Raw genomic sequence first — 17,712 nt, 5'->3', positions numbered from 1 at the left:
ATAGTTTATTACCTCCTTGTAGCATCTAGCATGATTGGGGGCTGGGGGGTGTTAGCCTGCCCTACTGAACTTTTAGTGATCCAGCAGCTTTAGCCACGTATAACTTCCAATCATCTTCCATATTTTAATGCTTTTCCTTTTCTCTTTGTTTAAATTCAGAGAGTGCTTTAAACGAGAGTTTACGAATGTGCTCAGCTTCCATGAACATTCGGATCAGCCAAGAGGATTATATTCTCAAACTGGAAGGAAATCAGGAAGTCAGTTTGAGGAAAGGAGACTGGATAGCTCTTTACCCTCAAATTTTGCACATGGACCCTGAGGTCTATGAAGATCCTGAGGTAAAACATTCAGCTGGTGCTACTCATCATACTTCAGGCACATTGCAGCAGCCGTGCTTTTTGTGATAGTTTTTTACTGCTGTTCCTTCTTGTGGAACAAATCTTCCTACTTTCAGATGTATTTTCTAGGGCCCTGTAGGTCAAAGGATTCATGGCCTGAAGAGAGAAATATGGTGATGAGACTGACTGCTACTGCTTTCAAAGGAATTTACAATTGCACATTGACTACCATAAACTTTAGGCTAAATGTGGGTTATGTTTGGCAGTGGATCATTTGATACCCAGGAAGGGCTGAATAATAGAAGGTGCTTTAAATAGCAGATAATGTGGACCATTTAACTAAGTGCCCCCAAAGCATCATTGACTCTCCAAAGCCCTATAATAGCAGTGTCTTACTTGAGCCATGTGCTTTTTCACCTCTCTTCATAGGGATTCACCCCTTTTTGGTCAATTAGTATGATGTTGTGAACTTGAGATTGTAACGCTGTTGCTCTGCGGTGAAGCTCTGAGGGTAATTGTGTCATCTCCTTATATTTTTTTCTGAAGCTAGAGTTAATGAATATCAAAGACTGGAAATTAATCCACCCTGGCTCAGCCTTAATATGACTTCAGAAGTTCACCACCTGCATGCAAATTGAATAGTCATACTCTTGCATAGATTTTACTGAAGGATTGTTGTTGCTAGTCCGGTGTGCTGTACAGTAAGTGAGATTTTACAGAGCAAGACCAGTCAATGCCAACTGCATCTTACAGAGATGGCAGTTTATAACTAAATCATTTCTCCTCACCTGCCCCCTCATTTTCTGAGCAAGTGGTTGTTTGTCGATCATTCTCGTTTAAACACTTATTAAGACTGTTGCAGATATATTCCAAATCATCGTCCAGCTTCAGAAGGGAAATTAGATTTGTTTACACATTTTTAGAAGATGATTGCTTGGATAAAACACACAACCAGTTTAAGAATAAAAACATGTTTATCAGGTTGCAGGAAAAGAGCCAGATTCTGATGTCCTTATTCACATAGAATAGTATTGTACTCTACAGGTAGTCCTACTGAAGTCAGTGGGACTAGTCTTGAAGTGTAAGGTGCGACTCAACATAATTGAGGATGTTTGAAGGCTGGCCAGAAGAAGAAATTATAAATGGAAGTACTGCTACAGATATGAACACAATATCTAATTTCTTAGTAAAAACCAATTCTCTGTCCATATACAAAAAAGGAAAACTCTATGTATAAAATTAGTAGCTGAGCATTTCTTGAAGTCTCCCTTACTTAGTAATTGTCAGAATGTGATACCATGTTTCCATAGGTGGATGATATTTTCTCAATATACATTTTCTCCTCAGCTTTCACAGTATCACTTCAGTTTATATACTTTCTCATTTTGATGGTGAATGATTTATCAGTACGTGGCAGAGTACATTGATTTCAACACTGAGACCCACTCAAAAAGGGGGAAAATAACTTCTGTTGTATTCTTGAACTTGTAGTGCACACATCTATTGAATATGAGATGCAAACTGAATTTTATTAAAGAGCAGTCTTGGGTTTGTCATATATTTGGGTGGGAAAAGTTTTCTGGGAAAACAGGTAGCTCAGTGGATTAGTTCAGTATTAACAATTCACTTCTGCAGACTTTTATATTAAATTCAGGCCACAGATGAAATTAACATCTTATGTTTAGGTATCATATTAAATAAGTGTAACTGTGTGTTGGTGACCTCTTTCCCCACTCCTCAAAGCCTAAGTAAATGCTAGTCAGATCTTTTCATGGACTATACACCTCCACTGCTTGCTTCTCAAGATAGTCTACAGACAGCCAGGAGGCCCTGCTGATCACAGTTTAAGAACCTCTAATCTGATAGATAGAACAGGGATCTGGTAATCAGAAGTCTAGGCCTCTCTATCACTGTTTCTTACTGATGTTCAAGAGCATTATGGAAACTGAGTCTTTTTATTTTTCCATAGGACACATAGAACAGGCAATCAGAAAATGTACAGTATTATTATGTTTGTATTTTTATTAAAATTAATATATTGCTTTCTGGCAAAGAGCTAATCAATCCACTTTTTCCTCCATGGTATGGCTTGACCAGGAACCTGCCTGGTAAACTTTCTATGACTTTTTTACTATCAGCTGAGATGGTTTCTGTCTGAATTGCTTGTTCAAGTCTAACTTTCAAAAGCTTGAACTATAGCAGATGTATGCTAACTGCCCAAGTGCTAATGAATGAACATAAGCAGAGAGTGTTTTGTTATTTTCATTCAAAGCATACATGACTATTTTTATGTGGTTCAATTCACCATGGACTGAGCTAGCATTGCCATATCTCCTTCATTCACAAACTCAAGTTAGCCATTAATTATGACGCTGATATTAAAGGTCTTCAGAAAGGTGTTAAATTTATGGGACCTAAGATACTAGCTAAACTTATTGGAGTAAATTCTAGAGTACTTACTCTAGAAAAACGCTTACTGCTATGGTCACTTATTAACATGTGGCCTGCTTTGCACACATCTTCCATAACAAGCCATTGAAAGTCAGGTGTGAACAAGTGAGACAGATGGAAACTATCTTCTACTGACAAGAAAACTTATAGTAAGTTATCAGGGCTAGTTCCTGAACAATCCATACCATGAGAGGGAAGGTGGGGGTTGCAGTAGATCAATTTTCTGCTTGCCAGAAAGAGCAACATCATTGTACCAATGGGATTTTGCCAGTTTTTGCCGATTATTATTAATAGTAATGTATGTAGCCTCCTGGGTGAATAGGATGCTTCACAAACAAACAAACTCTTTCTGAGGATCATTGTCCCTGCCTCAAAATGCCCATAATTAGAACAGAAGAAGGCTTTTCCTGCACTGGCGTGGACATAAAGAGTCCTCTCTCTCTTCCAGTCACTTGGTGGGAATGGGTCCCCATGCTGACCTGCTATTAAGCTGCCATAGCAACTAACACTCTCTCTAGCCCTTAAAGGGGCAGCACACCTTTTCCAACAACCCAGACAACAGCCTTTGCCACTTAATGTGCAGTGAGGTAATTTGAGGGTACATAAAACTCAATTTAAGTGAACAGACTAAAAAGAGGAAGCTGTCAGTTCCTTGGCTTAGCTCTTAATTTACTTCAGGGTTTTAGAAGCACCCTCTTGCAAATGAAACCGCTTTTGTAACTGCTCCGTTAATTTTCACCGTCTCTCTTTTATTTTCAGGTGTATAAGTTTGATCGTTATGTAGAGAATGGCAAGAAGAAAACCACCTTCTACAAGGGGGGAAGAAAGCTGAAATACTTTCTGATGCCTTTTGGCTCTGGAATCAGCATGTGTCCTGGCAGGTTCTTTGCAATGAATGAAATGAAGCTGTTTCTGATTTTATTCTTGGCTCACTTTGACATAGAACTAGTGGAAAAGAAGCCCGTAGGGCTTGACAACAGTCGTATGGGCCTTGGTATCCTCTTGCCGGACTCTGATATTGCCTTTTGTTACAAGATAAGGTCTTTTTAGAAAAGTAAACTGCCTATTGCAGACTTCCCACTAATCTCACTTTTTTGCTGTTTCCTGGCTGTGTATTTTCTTTTTAGACATGTTTGCTTTTTCCTGTTCTGCTTTCATCTCTCTCCTACTTCTGTATGTTTAAGTGAAGAGAGAATAATGCTAAATGTCTTAGGGCTGGAGGATCACCTCCACAGACACGAGAACAGGAGTGGCTGGAAATTGATAAGGGGGCATGGAAGAAAGCAGCAAGTCTGAGACAGTCACCCTGCACAATACCCTGAGCCAATAGAAGTCATTAGCTGCCATTCCACACTGCACCCTCTCTGCTGAGGGGGAAGTATCGCAATCGGGGTAGCCAGTGGCCGCATGCCTTTGTAACCCACATGAACCCAATGTGGGCCTCTGTCCTCCTCTAGTGGCTGAACCACATGAGAGATTTTTGTCGCCTCTGCTGCCCTGGTGCTAATATATCTGGTCCTTTAACTCAGCTCGTGGAGGCTCAGCCTTTTAGATGTGAAGGTCTTGGGTTCAATCCCACAGACAGTTGACCCATCTGGAGGTGCCATTACACCTGCTCAAGGAAACATGCTGCCCAAGGATAAAGGGGACCTGGAGAGCAATGTGGCAGAGAAAGGGGACTTTTTTTATTCCCGCCATCTCCAAGCCCCTTTCCCCTCAGCACAGCATTCACTAGAAACTGCACAAAATCTGTCTTGCTGGTTTCCTGGACCCATTTTCCTCTCTGATGGATTTAACTCTGGGAGGGTGCAGTGTGACCTTTGATGACCCCCAAAATTTATGATGCACAGTGAGCGTTCCATTGGCCCCCTCTTCCATCCAGGCATCCTTGCACTAAAGAAAAGCCTTGGAAAAAATACTAGTGTTTTTGTTTAGAAAACCAACCTCAATGAAGTGCTGGATGGGGCTCCTGAGAGCCCTTGCTTAAATTATACCACCAAATAGAAGGAGAGTGAATTGCTGTCAATGGAGCTAACTTTTAAATTCCCATGGAGAGTATCTCCTCAGATCCCTCTCATCCCTCCCCACCCATCCCCCGCAAAAAACATAAAGTAACCTCCACCCCATTTCAAATCACACAGCATGAACACTGTTCTACACTATCAATATAGTCTGTATATTTTTCAGGAACAAAAATATAAACAATTCCATGAAATGCATTTACTGGTAAATTGTTCACCTGATGGTGCCGCCCCTGTCTTGCTTATGGCTATTTTCATGTAAATAGAAAAACAAATGAATGGGTCCTTCTGCCATCCCCTCCCTGAGAAATCCAACCTTGATACATGGGGTTTATCACAGGCTAAGGGTGTTATGACTTGTAAGAGTGTCTTGTTATCATTCTGGCAGCATTTTACTGGTTTAGGAGTACTTTTTGAAATTCAACAGTTTGTTACTTATGCAACATGAATCAGTAATCTGAATCTACTACTGTTATAGGGCCTGATTCAAACCCTATTAAAGTCAATGGGAAGCTTTTGTTGACTTTAACAGGGTCTGAATCAGGCCCATACTGTCTACTGATTTATCTGAGCCACAACACTACATTATTTCATATTCAATGTGAGCCTATTTAAAATGACACTACCATCTTAAAAATGAGACTTCGGCCTACTAGCATTACCAGTAACGGTTTGGAGTATTACATTTGAAAGAGATTAGAGAAGAAAACAGAATTGTTTGGCTTGTTTACTTTGTGCATTTGACATCACTTTGTATTTGCCAGTTTCTCCTGCTGTCTTTAACACATACACAGAAAAGAAGAAACTTTTCCAACTCTAGAAAAATATGATTGCAAAACCACAAAACTTGGCAGGGGGATTCAAGGACAAAAGTTGCACACTAAAACTACTTTTAACTTGTTTTTAAAAAGATGACTAATTTTCAAGTTGATGGTGACATTTAATCTGTGTTTAGAAGTAGAATACTATACCTGCAAATTGTGAAGTAGTCTGTATCACTGGCTCTTGTCTGAGATAACTTCCCGCAACTCTTTAACTCCACATTCCTGATGATTCTAAAGAAACTTAAAGTGCTAGGAATATGAGTGAAACTCTGTGTGATTAAGACAATTTTTTAGAAATCTAAAAGCAGGATTTATTTACAGAGAGGTGGCTTCTAACGAATGCCATTTTTCCCTAGTCTTTTACATATTTCAAAGCTGTGGCCTAAATAATGTTGTGCTACTTAAAAGAATATTGCTATTGTACAAGAAGCTAACGACTTTAGCCTCACGCATATCCTACAGATTCTGGAAATTGTCCCCACATCAATTACACACAATTTCTTACTGATGCTACATTCCTCCTTAATATACCTCCTTTGGGGCCAAATCCTGAGCCTGCTCTTTGCCATTCGCCTTTATGTGGTAACTCCATACAACCATATAAATGAGCTGTGGACTGATTTTAGTGAGAGCTGAGCTAGTTGTAAGTGGGCCCCAAAGGTTCTGCTTCATAAATAAGCTCCTCAGTACTCATGCAGATTGTCGGCCCCTCATTCGCTTTTTTTCTTTCCCCAGCTGGAGACAGGGCCAGAAAGTCACTTCATGGGAGCATTACCTGCCCTGAAGATGTGCTCCAGCATACAATTATCATTTATAGAAGTTAGACTGAAAGAGGTTGGAGAGCCATGGCAGCATATCAATGCTAGTTTGGGGAACCTACCTTTGCTTGGTCCCACACCAGATTTGCATTGGTCTCTGTAGTTGCAAACTAATTTATGCAGAGCTGTTTTAGCTACATGGATGTGAGCAGAGACAAATTTGCCCCATAAACATTTATAGATACATGCCTGAGTTGTAATTAGTGACTCATGTGGAGCAGGGCCGGCTCTAGCCATTTCGCCCCCCCAAGCACAGCAGCACGCCGCAGGGGCGCTCTGCCGCTCGCCAGTCCCGCGGCTCTGGTGGATGTCCCACGGACGTGGCTGTGGAGGGTCCGCTGGTCCCGCGGCTCCGGTGGACCTCCCACAGGCGTGCCTGCGGATGCTCCACCGGAGCCGCGGGACCAGCGGACCCTCTGCAGGCATGCCTGCGGGAGGTCCACCGGAGCCACCTGCTGCCTCCCAGCAACCAGCAGAGCACCACCCGTGGCATGCCGCCCCAAGCACGCGCTTGGCGTGCTGGAGCCTGGAGCCGGCCCTGATGTGGAGTCAAAGAACACAAAAGGAATTGTGGAAAGTGATCTCAGTGTTCTTTGAACAAGTAATTTAGAACTAAATTCCCAAGCGTTCATTCATTTTTAGTGCCTCCTTTTTTAAGTGCCCTAAATTGACAGCACCCAAGGCTTAGTATTCAGAGGTGCTGAGCACCCACAACTTCACTTGACCTCCATGGAAGCTGTAGACGCTCTGAAAAATCTGAAAAGTTGGTCGAAGGTGTCTCCATCCAATTGAGCACCAAAGCCAGTGGACATTTTTTTTTAAGTAAGCCTTAATTTCCTTCTGCCGCATTCTTCCTCATATTTAAAATGGAGAAAATCTTTCCCCTCTTTTAAAGCACTTAAAGACCTATGGATGAAAAGCATTATATAAATACTAAGGATTAGTATTATTTGTTGTTTATGCCTGAGGCCATTTAATTATTCATGTAAACAATATACTCAAAATCAGCATCACTAGAAAGATTTTCAAAGATTGGCACATCTAAGCTCCCAGGCCTCTGGGAAGAAAATTGTTTCTGAGAGATATATTGAATGACCATTTTCTCTTCATATATAATTATCAATACTACCTATGGTATTGGAGTATACTTATGTTAAATGGGCTTTTCAGTTGATTAAATGCCCTAACTTTGCTTCAACATTTAATCAACTGCAAAAGCAGTTTATTGCTTGTATACTCCAGCTCAATAGAATAAAATTTGTTTTTATATACAGACTTTCATATTCAGGTTAGTTACTAGTGTAGTGACTCTGTAGCCAAACATCACCGCTATTATATATTCAGCCATCGCTCACGATCCTCTTGGATGTTAGAACCTGTGTTATTGAGAGAGAAAATGTTGACATCATTACAATGTTGACTATAGACATTATTGCTTAAATGTAAGCCGTAACATGTCTCATGCCACAATTATGATCAATCTTTCATTGGCATTCTATTTTGAAACAAATGTGAAGCAACTGTGAAAATACAAGTAGGTATTTGTTTTAACCATCAGACCTTCTTTGACTCATACTGTGCTTTTAGGATTTTGAATTAGAGTATAACTTGATATAGCATAATTTAGTAGGACATACTGGGACAGTGCCAAAAGTAACTGAAAAACATTACTAGTTTCAGATTAATCACTGATCAGTCAGTATAAATATCTATTCAGAAATAAAACAAGTATGTGCAAACAAGTAAATAAAAATCTATATCCCCAGCTGTATCTTAGAGCATCAGGTCACAAGTAAGAAGTTGAGGCACAGTCTTGCAAGGTGTTGAGCACCCTCTACATATTTACTCACTTTAATAGGAGTATAGGGTGCTCTGCATCTCACAGGATTGAATACTTGATTTGAGGTAAAATTGGCCTTAGCTTTTGTTAAATTGACCAAACCTAAACCAAGCAGTGAGAGTCCCTGCTGAACAGATTCAGATCTACCCAGGCTGTATCGAGAATCTGTATGATGTCTTGGCCAGATGCCTAACACTGGCTGTCCAGAGCTGGCATCCCCTGGTAAGATCCCATCCTCGGACTTTCTACTTATGCCTAGCAATGGCGCAACCTAGTATTGTGGCCTTCTCATAAGAGTGCCTCACATACTCCAATCCATTGCAAAGAGCAAACCTCATCTTGCATGTGTTAGTAGGGTCAAGCCTTGCTAAGAAGTATGTGTGAGAGTTGAAGAGAGAGGGCTTTCATCCAGATGCTCCTTTGGATTATCTTTTATTAGGAAGACTGACTGGACATAACCCCCTGAAAACTGGGTCATATTGACCATGGCCAGTCCAATTAGATTTCTGTATAACTGACACCCATATGATCAGTCAGAATCTGAGGTCAGTAAGCCTACCCAGAAGAGACCATTTGGGTTCAGAGTGGGTGAGTGAAAGTTTAGAACCCACATGCTCCCCATGAACCACATCAGTCCACAGTCTTTGGGCCTGAAGTGGACACACCCAAATGATTAACTCTAACACATTCTAGTTGGCTTTAGCCAGTCATGAAGCCACCCAGGAATGCTAGAGTTCTGTGATTGTTGCATGGCAGAGGGAGCAGTGCAAGGCTGTAATCCCATTTAGGGTGACCAAACAGCAAGTGTGAAAAATCGGGACAGGAGATGGGTGGTAATAGGAGCCTGTATAAAAAAGACCCAAAAATCAGGACTGTCCCTATAAAATTGGGACATCTGGTCATCCTAATCCCATCAAATGTTTCTGGTGTGACCCTAAACCAAAAAAAGACCTTGAGTAGTTTTCAGCGTCACTAGAGCCCTAAAATGGTCATATATGTAAAGACTATTTCATTGCGTACAATGTGGAATTGCCATTAATCCTTCTTTTAAAAAGTCATGGTTTTTGCTCTCTTTTGCACCCTATTCATTGCCTCCCTGAAAGGCCTTGCAACGTTATGACCATCCCTCCCAGATAGCTCCTAAGGTTAGATAGGACTTCTCCTTACTGTATGTCGGGCCAGGAGTTATTCAGGTGCCACTCAAGCCACTGGAATCTCAGTTTTGCTCCCCTTTGTGGTAGAAAGGTGCACTGCCCAAGCCTTTTAAAAAGTGAAACTGCTGATCAGCAACAGCTTCTTGCAGGAACACGCTGCCCATGGTTGTGCCAGCTGCCAAAACTCACTGCCCCATGCCCCAGCAGCTCATCTTTTTAAATATAAAATTAAAGTACAGTTCCAGTGCAGCCACTTGTGGGAGCCACTGGAAGACTCAGTCTGACTTTTAAAGTTAATATTTTTTTAACAAGTGAACTGCTCATGAACCAATGTGAACACTAAAATGTGAGTCTAATTGTTATGTATGGGTAATACCCACCTTGTAAGCAGTTGTATAGTCCTGTTTGAAAGGATTAGGGTGCTTCCATGTATGATTATATGAATAGTTATGTGTAATTGTTTGCAAATTAGATTTGGCTACATTGCCATGTCTCTAGCAATGTGCTTTAATGTATTAAAAAACACATAATAAATGTGCTTTAGTTTACTTCGTTAAGCCATATTGTATTACACTACTCTCAGAATTGTCATTTTGTTATTAGTAATCACTGATCTTTGTACTCATTTGTAGGGGTAGAAATTATAGTTTATTTCATTATTGCTGAATATTTGGATGCTGAAAAGATTGTCAATTGTTCTTAATTCCATAAACTGACATGTTGTAAATAGATGAACAAAGTGAGGTTCTCCTTTAATAGTTAGTGCCTCATTAAGGCTCTTAGATTGAATAAGGTACATCTGTGAATTTCTTAGCAAGAAAAGTGAAACTTCATGTACTTTACTAATCTGACCTTATATGTGAATTTTGCATTTCAAAAGATACAATAAAATTGAATGTATCTATTTGCATATTGAATGACTTTCCTTGTCCATCCGTCCCCCACACCTGAACGTACGTTCTTTAGGCAGGATCACAGCTATCGCTTTCATTTAAAAAAACATACTGACTTATGTAGAGTATGGCATTCTGTTACTTGACAATGAGATTTTTAAAGAGAAAAAAGGTGAGTCAGTGTTAGACTATGATAACCATTGTTCATTTGTTAAAATACTCAGTCCTTTTAATCTTGCCCATCTTAAACCAGTCCTGAAGAGACAGTAAAGGAAGGAGATATTTCTGTAATGCTTATGGCAAACTTGAAAGGAGGTGTGAGTGGGTGCAACTCCACCATTAAACTCATTTCCAAATGTGACCCTCAGTCTTTGACTCCTGTATACCATTGAGTACAGCAAAAGGCATGACAAACTAAGGAAAACAATGTAAAATGTTCCAACCTTAATAGGTCATTAATAAAAACATTTAAAAAATTAAATGTGGCTGTTGCTGTATACCAGTGATTTTCAAACTTTTGTACTGGTGACCCCTTTCACATAGCAAGCCTCTGAGTATGACCCCCCTTATAAATGAAAAACACTTTTTTATATATTTAACACCATTATAAATGCTGGCGGCAAAGCAGAGTTTGGGATGGAGGCTGGCAGCTCGCAACCCCCCATGTAATAACCTTATGACCCTTGAGAGGTCCCAACCCCCAGTCTGAGAACCCCTGCTGTACACTTTGCAACATATGGCCTTGCACTAGGAAACTTAGCTTTTCTAAGAATCACTTGTCGTTGCTGGAATTCTTCAGTTGGCTCTCTAATATGCAAGTCAAACATTGATGAGGACATTGTCTTTTGATTCTTAATGCGTACATATTTTTAACAGTTAAGCATGCCAGTGTGGGTTTTTTGGAGATGTATTTAGCAGAAAGCAGACTTGCATAGCTTTGCTATATTTCAGAAATAAGTTTGCATAACATAATGTTTTCAAAACATTTACCTCACTTTGTAAAGAAAAAAGGCCATAGTGGTTAGGACTTAATTAAATGAACATTTTTGAGTGAAGTGAAGTATCCTTGCTGTTCTAGAAGCTAGCTGCGTGAGTGAAAAATTAGTTGCTGATTGTACTGTATTTTATCTAGTATTGGTCTTGACACTAAATGCTTTCATAAAGTTATTTAAATTGTGTGTGATACTTTAACATTACTTGGCACACCACTTTTACACAATATATGTTCAATTCAGATAAATAATGTTATTTTTAACTGTGACAACAGAAACTTAAGGTTAAGAAGAAATTTAATGTAACTGGAGTATTTTTCTGCCAGTTATTTTATTCTGCTAAATTTATATTTATAAGGACTTTAGAGTGACAACTCAAGAAAATAGTAGAATTACAACAATTTTAGGTAAAGGAATCACTTCTAGAAAAGTTGGATTCTTTAAAGAAATGTATATATTCACGTATAAAGTGCAATGAACAAGCAGCAAGAATTTTTCATTGCATCTATAGAATCATTCACCATACAATTGCATATTTTTCATTTGCAAGGACTGAATTAAAATTAAATGTTGGGTGCAATGTGATCTTTATCATTAATCATAAAACAGTTCTGTGTATTAAATTGCTTTTGCTATGCAGTGTGTTTCACTGCAATCTCAACTATGTACGTGATTATTTATAATAGTAGAAATACACTTGCCTTCAAACATTACTATATGACAAAATAAGAAGTTCAAACAAATTGGTTTCATCTATACTGAAACTATTCCTCTGAAAGTTTACTAGAAGTTTTAATAATGATTTGGTGTAATTTTTATTAAAGTTGACCTAAATTGTTCACAATACATGTTATTTTCTTACCAAAACAGTATTGATTGGGAGTACAGCAGAGCTGAGAAAGTACAAGTTAACAGATCCAGTAAGTATATACACTGTAAGACATAGCAATGATTTATTTTTGATCAGTTGATCCCACTTACTGCCTCTCTCCTCAGATTGTTTAGTTGTTAACCTCATACTGTCAGGAAGTCTTTCCATTTCTATTTTCTTGTTTGTGGGCCATTTAATTCACTATTCAGTATGTAAATGTTTTTCAGTGGTCATCTAAAAATGAAATATTTACATCAATGTAACTGGAGTCTCAGAAAAGGGGGAAATTTGTAACTACAATTCACTTAAAAGTCAGGATATTAAAGACTTGTACATGAAAAGTGGATGGACATTGATTGAGCAATAGATTAGAAGATTATCCTTTGAAGAGGAATTCTGTTTGTGAAATGCAGAAACAGTAATTGCTTCCTGATGTCCCTTGGTTTTGCAAGAGGTTACCTTTTTACTTTTAATGCAGCAACATACTTGAAAAATTCACTCTAAGAACATGGCTATATGTCCAAGAATACCACTAATTTTAATTGAGATTTTTTAAATGATAGAATTTAGTATTAAACTTTGTGTTATCTGATTAGATTTTAATGCTGCAAGAGGGATAGTACTTTGCACTTATTTCCACTTGTGAGCTATGGCTTAAAACTTCCTCAAATTAAAATATTACACACCTCCAATTACTTTTTAGTCATCTGACCTCAGAATGAGACAGAGAGACCAGACAGTCCTAAAAATACCACCTTCTTCAGTAACCGTTTGAATGGGATAAAAGAAATGGGATTTCCTAATTAGCCAGTCTGTTAGCATGTTATGTCTGAATTCCTGGACCTAAATATGTATATTGATATAAAAGAGAAGAGCAGTTAGCCATAAACAGAGATACTTGGATATTAGAAAACGTTTGCAAATTATTAAGATTTGTAAAAATCCATGGTGAACTTTCTTCTGAAACTTCTTCGAAGAAATAATAACTGTTTTGGATAACCACTGATACCTTTCTAAGGTGTGATGAAGATGTTATTTTACGGTTGATTAGCAGTCTGAGTGTCTTTAATGTTTCAGTTTTGCCCATAGTAGAAATGTATTTTTCTTTTCTATTTTAATCTGTGGCAATTATATAAGGAAATGTGGTTTATCTACAATGCATCATTTTGCTATAGCTTTCAAATCAGTCACAGATCTGATATGTGCAGATATGGATTTAAAAATACAGCAGTCAAATGCTTGAAACAGATCATACATTTATTTCACGTCTCTGAATCAGAGTGAGAGGACAAGGGCGAGTACGGGCTTTGGGAAACGTTTAACTCTTGCAAAGTCTGCATGAGGATAGCCCGTGCAAATTAAAGTAAACCCATTAGAAAGCATTTCTCTTAGCATGTTGAAAGGGAGCTGATCTTAAGCCATTATTCTGTAGAGCCACGGGGCTGGAAGTAGCTCACAAGCTTTTGCTCTCTTAGATTGCTTAGCAAACGTGCTGCAGTGTTTCTTCAGCAACAGCCGTGACTAATATACTTAGTTCCGAGTTACCCCTTAGTGTAAAAGAAAAGCCAAACCAAGCAAGCGCTTCCTGTGTACTGCAACTTGTCTATCTTGTGAAGCGATGGTACCTGATCTGCTTAACCCTTGCTACGCCTGAATGAACGATTAATATCAGTATTTTCTATAGGAAGGGAGAACCCATTACTGAACTCTGGTGAACGTTGCTCCACTCGAGCCCAAGAGGGTCTCTCGGAAGGAGCGCTGAAGGATCGGGACAGGTGAAGATTCAGGGAAAGGAAATAAATAAATATTCCCCCCTTGAGCTTCTGCCCCGGTCTTGCCTGGCACGGCGGAGCGTTAAGGGAAGAAAGAAGTCCCGCGAAATAATTTTCCCTTCTGTCCACACTAACAAGCCAAATTCCTGGGAGTGCAGGAGCTGGAAATCCACCTGCCCCAAGAGAGCGAGAGCACTAAGGGGGAAATCCCAGTGGGGCATTTCCAGCTGCCTGATTGGAGAGAAGGAGGAGCAGTAATGAGCCTCGGGGAACTCAAAGCCCAGGACAATTAGCTGCACTACACAAGGAGAGCGGACTGCAATCGGTGGCAGCCGCTCTATAGACAGTGCAGCTAAAGAATCCGTGCTTCACATTGAAAGGCGAAGCAGCTTCGCTTCTCCATGGCAATCTGTTAAATTAATGTTTATATCAAACGGGCGATCTTGTTTTAAAAAGGGGAACCAAAGTCAGCCAATCCAGCCCCCGTCAATTAACCTGGCCCTGCAACTGAGCCGTGAGCAGACTGACTTCCTTTAAAGGTATGTACCTGTCAGGCAGTGACTCGCTCTGCCATCTGGTTAAAAGCCCAGTTTAAAGCGCCTCTGAGGGTATCGGCAATGGGCGAAATCACAATTATAAAGGATCCTGGCGATAGCATACGCACTAGTGGCTCATTTATTTTACCAACATCCCACTTTAAAAAAAAAGTGTTAATTGCTGCAAACTTTCCCAGCAAGTGGATAATTTACTTTGACGGCTGCATTTTAATTAAAAGCCAACTTATTTATGTTTCTGATGTTTATGTTGCGCAATTTAATTACGTTTAGAGGCAGCACCGCATCGCCCCCCTCCCAATCCTAAATCACATTTTCATTAAAGGTTTGAATAAGAAAACTCACTTGACCACTATTCATTATCTCTTCCCCTCCATGCACACAAGTTCACTTACCCATTCATTTAGTCACTTACTCATTCCAGCAGATCCGCTGCAACTGCTGCCAGCCGGGCTGTGCACACTCATAATTATTTGTCAAAGTCTAGAGAGTGTATGAGCCCTTTTTCTAGCGGTAATTAGTTACCATAGCATCTAATACGTAAATGTGCCCAGAGCACACCATTAACAGTTAAACGAAGGATTCAATTTAACACATGATTATATCTTTCATAAGTCATTACATTAGGAAAGTCAATGTCACTCATGCTGGGACAGTCGCAGGATTAGAACTGGGGAAAGGGCAGGGGGTGAGGGGGAGTCTGGCTTGGCAACCGAAGCTTAGGGGTGGTTTTGGCGCAGGCAGGTTGGATGGGCTCTGTTTGGCTGGGTGTTGGGCACAAGCTCGTCCAGGGGCTGGTCAGTTCGGATCCTATCGGGCTCCATCAGGAAAGAAAGGGGGAAATCCCCCCACGCGCGCGCACCCCGCTGGTCTGACAGAGACAATGTGTAAGACCGGTTCCACGTCAGGTCCCAGCGACGCTACTGATTACAGGGGAATAGGCAAGAAGTGTTAAAAGCGGCACAGCCTCGGAAACTGTCACAGACTCGACAAAAAGAAGGTCAGATCAGTCACCCCCTGACAGGAGGCGCTGGCCGCGACTGAAACGCATTTTCTGCGCCAGCTCGGCTGATCTTCGCAGCTAACTCAGGCTGGCGCAAACCAAGCTTATAAAAGCAGCTGGGGTGTGAGGGTGGGGGTTCTTGGAAGATTGCACTGCAAAAAATACAGCGTGAATTGAAACCACTAGGACGGCACCTGCGTGCACACAGCTAGAGAACGGTAGCGACATTGGTGGCTCAGAACTAGCTTTGATTTCAACTGCCAGCTCGGTCGTTTAAATGTCAAATTTCAGACAACTTAAGCTTCCCGAGTGAATGCCTGGGGAGAACCGCTCCTAGGCGGGTGAGGCTGTCGTAGCAAGTCGCTGCTCTCTAGCAAACTTTTGGTCACTCGTCAGCACGTTAAGGCACTTCCAAAGAATGTCCCAGATCACAGGAACTAGCTCAGAGTCAGTTCCAGATCTGCGGAGACCTCGGATCAGTGCAGGTTGTTAACTGTGCAGAGCAGCTGTTTTCCAGCCTAGGAGGGGACGTGTTTGAATTAAAGTAGCGGAACAAGCCAGACTTACTTAAAAAGTTTGGCCCCACCCTTTGATTCATAAAGACACCCCCCCAGCCTTCACTTTGCCTTCCATAGCAATGATCATCATAGCATTTCCACACGGGATTATTAAAACTGCTGGAAATCTTTTTTTTCCACTCCATAATTTGTTATGCGGTACTAATTGCAGTGAGAATTGAGAAACCAGCCGCACCTACGAGCGGACTATTTCAAGGAAGTCTTTGTCATGAGAAATATGAAGCAGTAACTCTTGCAGCAAATGTGGCCTGAGATGTTAATATACGCGCGCGCACACACACGCACAAAAGAGTCAGACGGGTAGCTGTGGTTAATTCCTAATCAGAATGATGGACAGCAGAGACAGAACAATACAAACTAATGGCTGTGTTGCTGATCACTTTACCCCTTGATTAAAGACACCCAATTATGGCGCAGAACAGTGTCGTAATTATGTTCCTTAATCACATCCAGGAGGTTTAATTGCCTTAACGATGTGTTTCATTAAATGAATTTAGGTATTATAGTCGACAGTTTTCATACACAGTTGTTTTCAAATTAACATAATATTAGACATCGTCATGGAAATTGTTTTAATAATCATAATTAGACGCACCCAGGCTTTGTCTGGTAAATGCTGAGAGACGGCTCTGCTTGCGCCTGGGGGCTGAGCTGCCCACCGTGCCTGGGCTGCCTTCCCGCAGCTTCGTGGCACTTTGCAGTTATGGTTCCTGAAAAGTTACAGGTTCTGATTAATCTCTTTGATGGGAAGCGGTGAGGAAAATATGTGTCCCCTTTTACCCCGCTGGATGGGGCTATCATTAGAAGCTGACACTACCCAGAGCCAGTAAATGGAGCAGATTGTATGCAGCGGGCACATACACATAACCCTGACCCCAGCAGGCTGGCGGTGGGTCTGGGGTCCACGGAGGAAAGAGCTCTAGTGCCGCCCCCTCGGGACCCCTCCGCTGAGCCGGATGCTCAGGCTCCAGCCCAACGCGGGCAATAGGCACTTCAGCACTGAGGTTCCTGCTGGTATGTACAATCGAGCCTGACTGCTCCCCGGGGGCGACGAGCAAGCCGCTTTTGGACCAGGGGCTCGAGCTCCCAGAAAGTTTAAGGGACTGCAAAGAGGACCAAAAAATGTCTAGCCAACTGTGTGTGTGTGTTCTTTCCCCCCGCCCCATCCTGTAAGCAATTGCAGACCGTTACTCTTGTTAACAACGCCATATGTGGGAACATACCAAAACCCTAACAGCTTGCATCTTTCCAGCATTAGCTCCCTCCCAGACAGAGGTTTTATCTCCAGGCTGGAAGTGTGAAGAGAGCCTTCAATCGGCCTACAAGCAAACTTGAGGGCTCTTCTCTCTCTTCCTCGGCCTCTCACTACTGCCTTCATTTCTCTTTAATTGGCACGGGGTTGACTCGTTGCAAGAAACAGGTGAACAATAACAATGGATCTGTGTCAAGAACGTGAATGCCACAGTCCCCGAGCCATGCTATTTTTGTGTTTGGCACCCAGGCAAAGCGAGAGAAAGGGGATACCCCCCCCCCGTTCCTGGTACAAAGCACAGCATAATAAAAAGTTTGTTGAAAATATTTTAATAAAGATTCTTTCCGACAT

General features: G+C 41.0%; 1 protein-coding gene across 1 annotated transcript in view; it reads left to right on the top strand.

Annotated features, from left to right (window-relative positions):
- Nucleotides 1-6,720, top strand: part of LOC115646825 (cytochrome P450 7B1) — a 194,864-nt gene extending 188,144 nt beyond the window's left edge. Inside the window, exons 5-6 of the mRNA XM_030553175.1 lie at nucleotides 160-338; nucleotides 3,549-6,720. Coding sequence (XP_030409035.1) covers nucleotides 160-338; nucleotides 3,549-3,839 — 470 coding nt within the window. The 3' untranslated portion in view covers nucleotides 3,840-6,720. The remainder of the gene's footprint in view (nucleotides 1-159; nucleotides 339-3,548) is intronic.
- The last annotated feature ends 10,992 nt before the right edge of the window (nucleotides 6,721-17,712 follow it).

This window comes from Gopherus evgoodei, chromosome 2 (assembly GCF_007399415.2).
Source record: "Gopherus evgoodei ecotype Sinaloan lineage chromosome 2, rGopEvg1_v1.p, whole genome shotgun sequence".
NCBI classification, from domain to species: Eukaryota; Metazoa; Chordata; order Testudines; family Testudinidae; genus Gopherus; species Gopherus evgoodei.
Note: the sequence above shows the minus strand (reverse complement) of the source record. Positions and strands in the feature narration are given on the sequence as shown.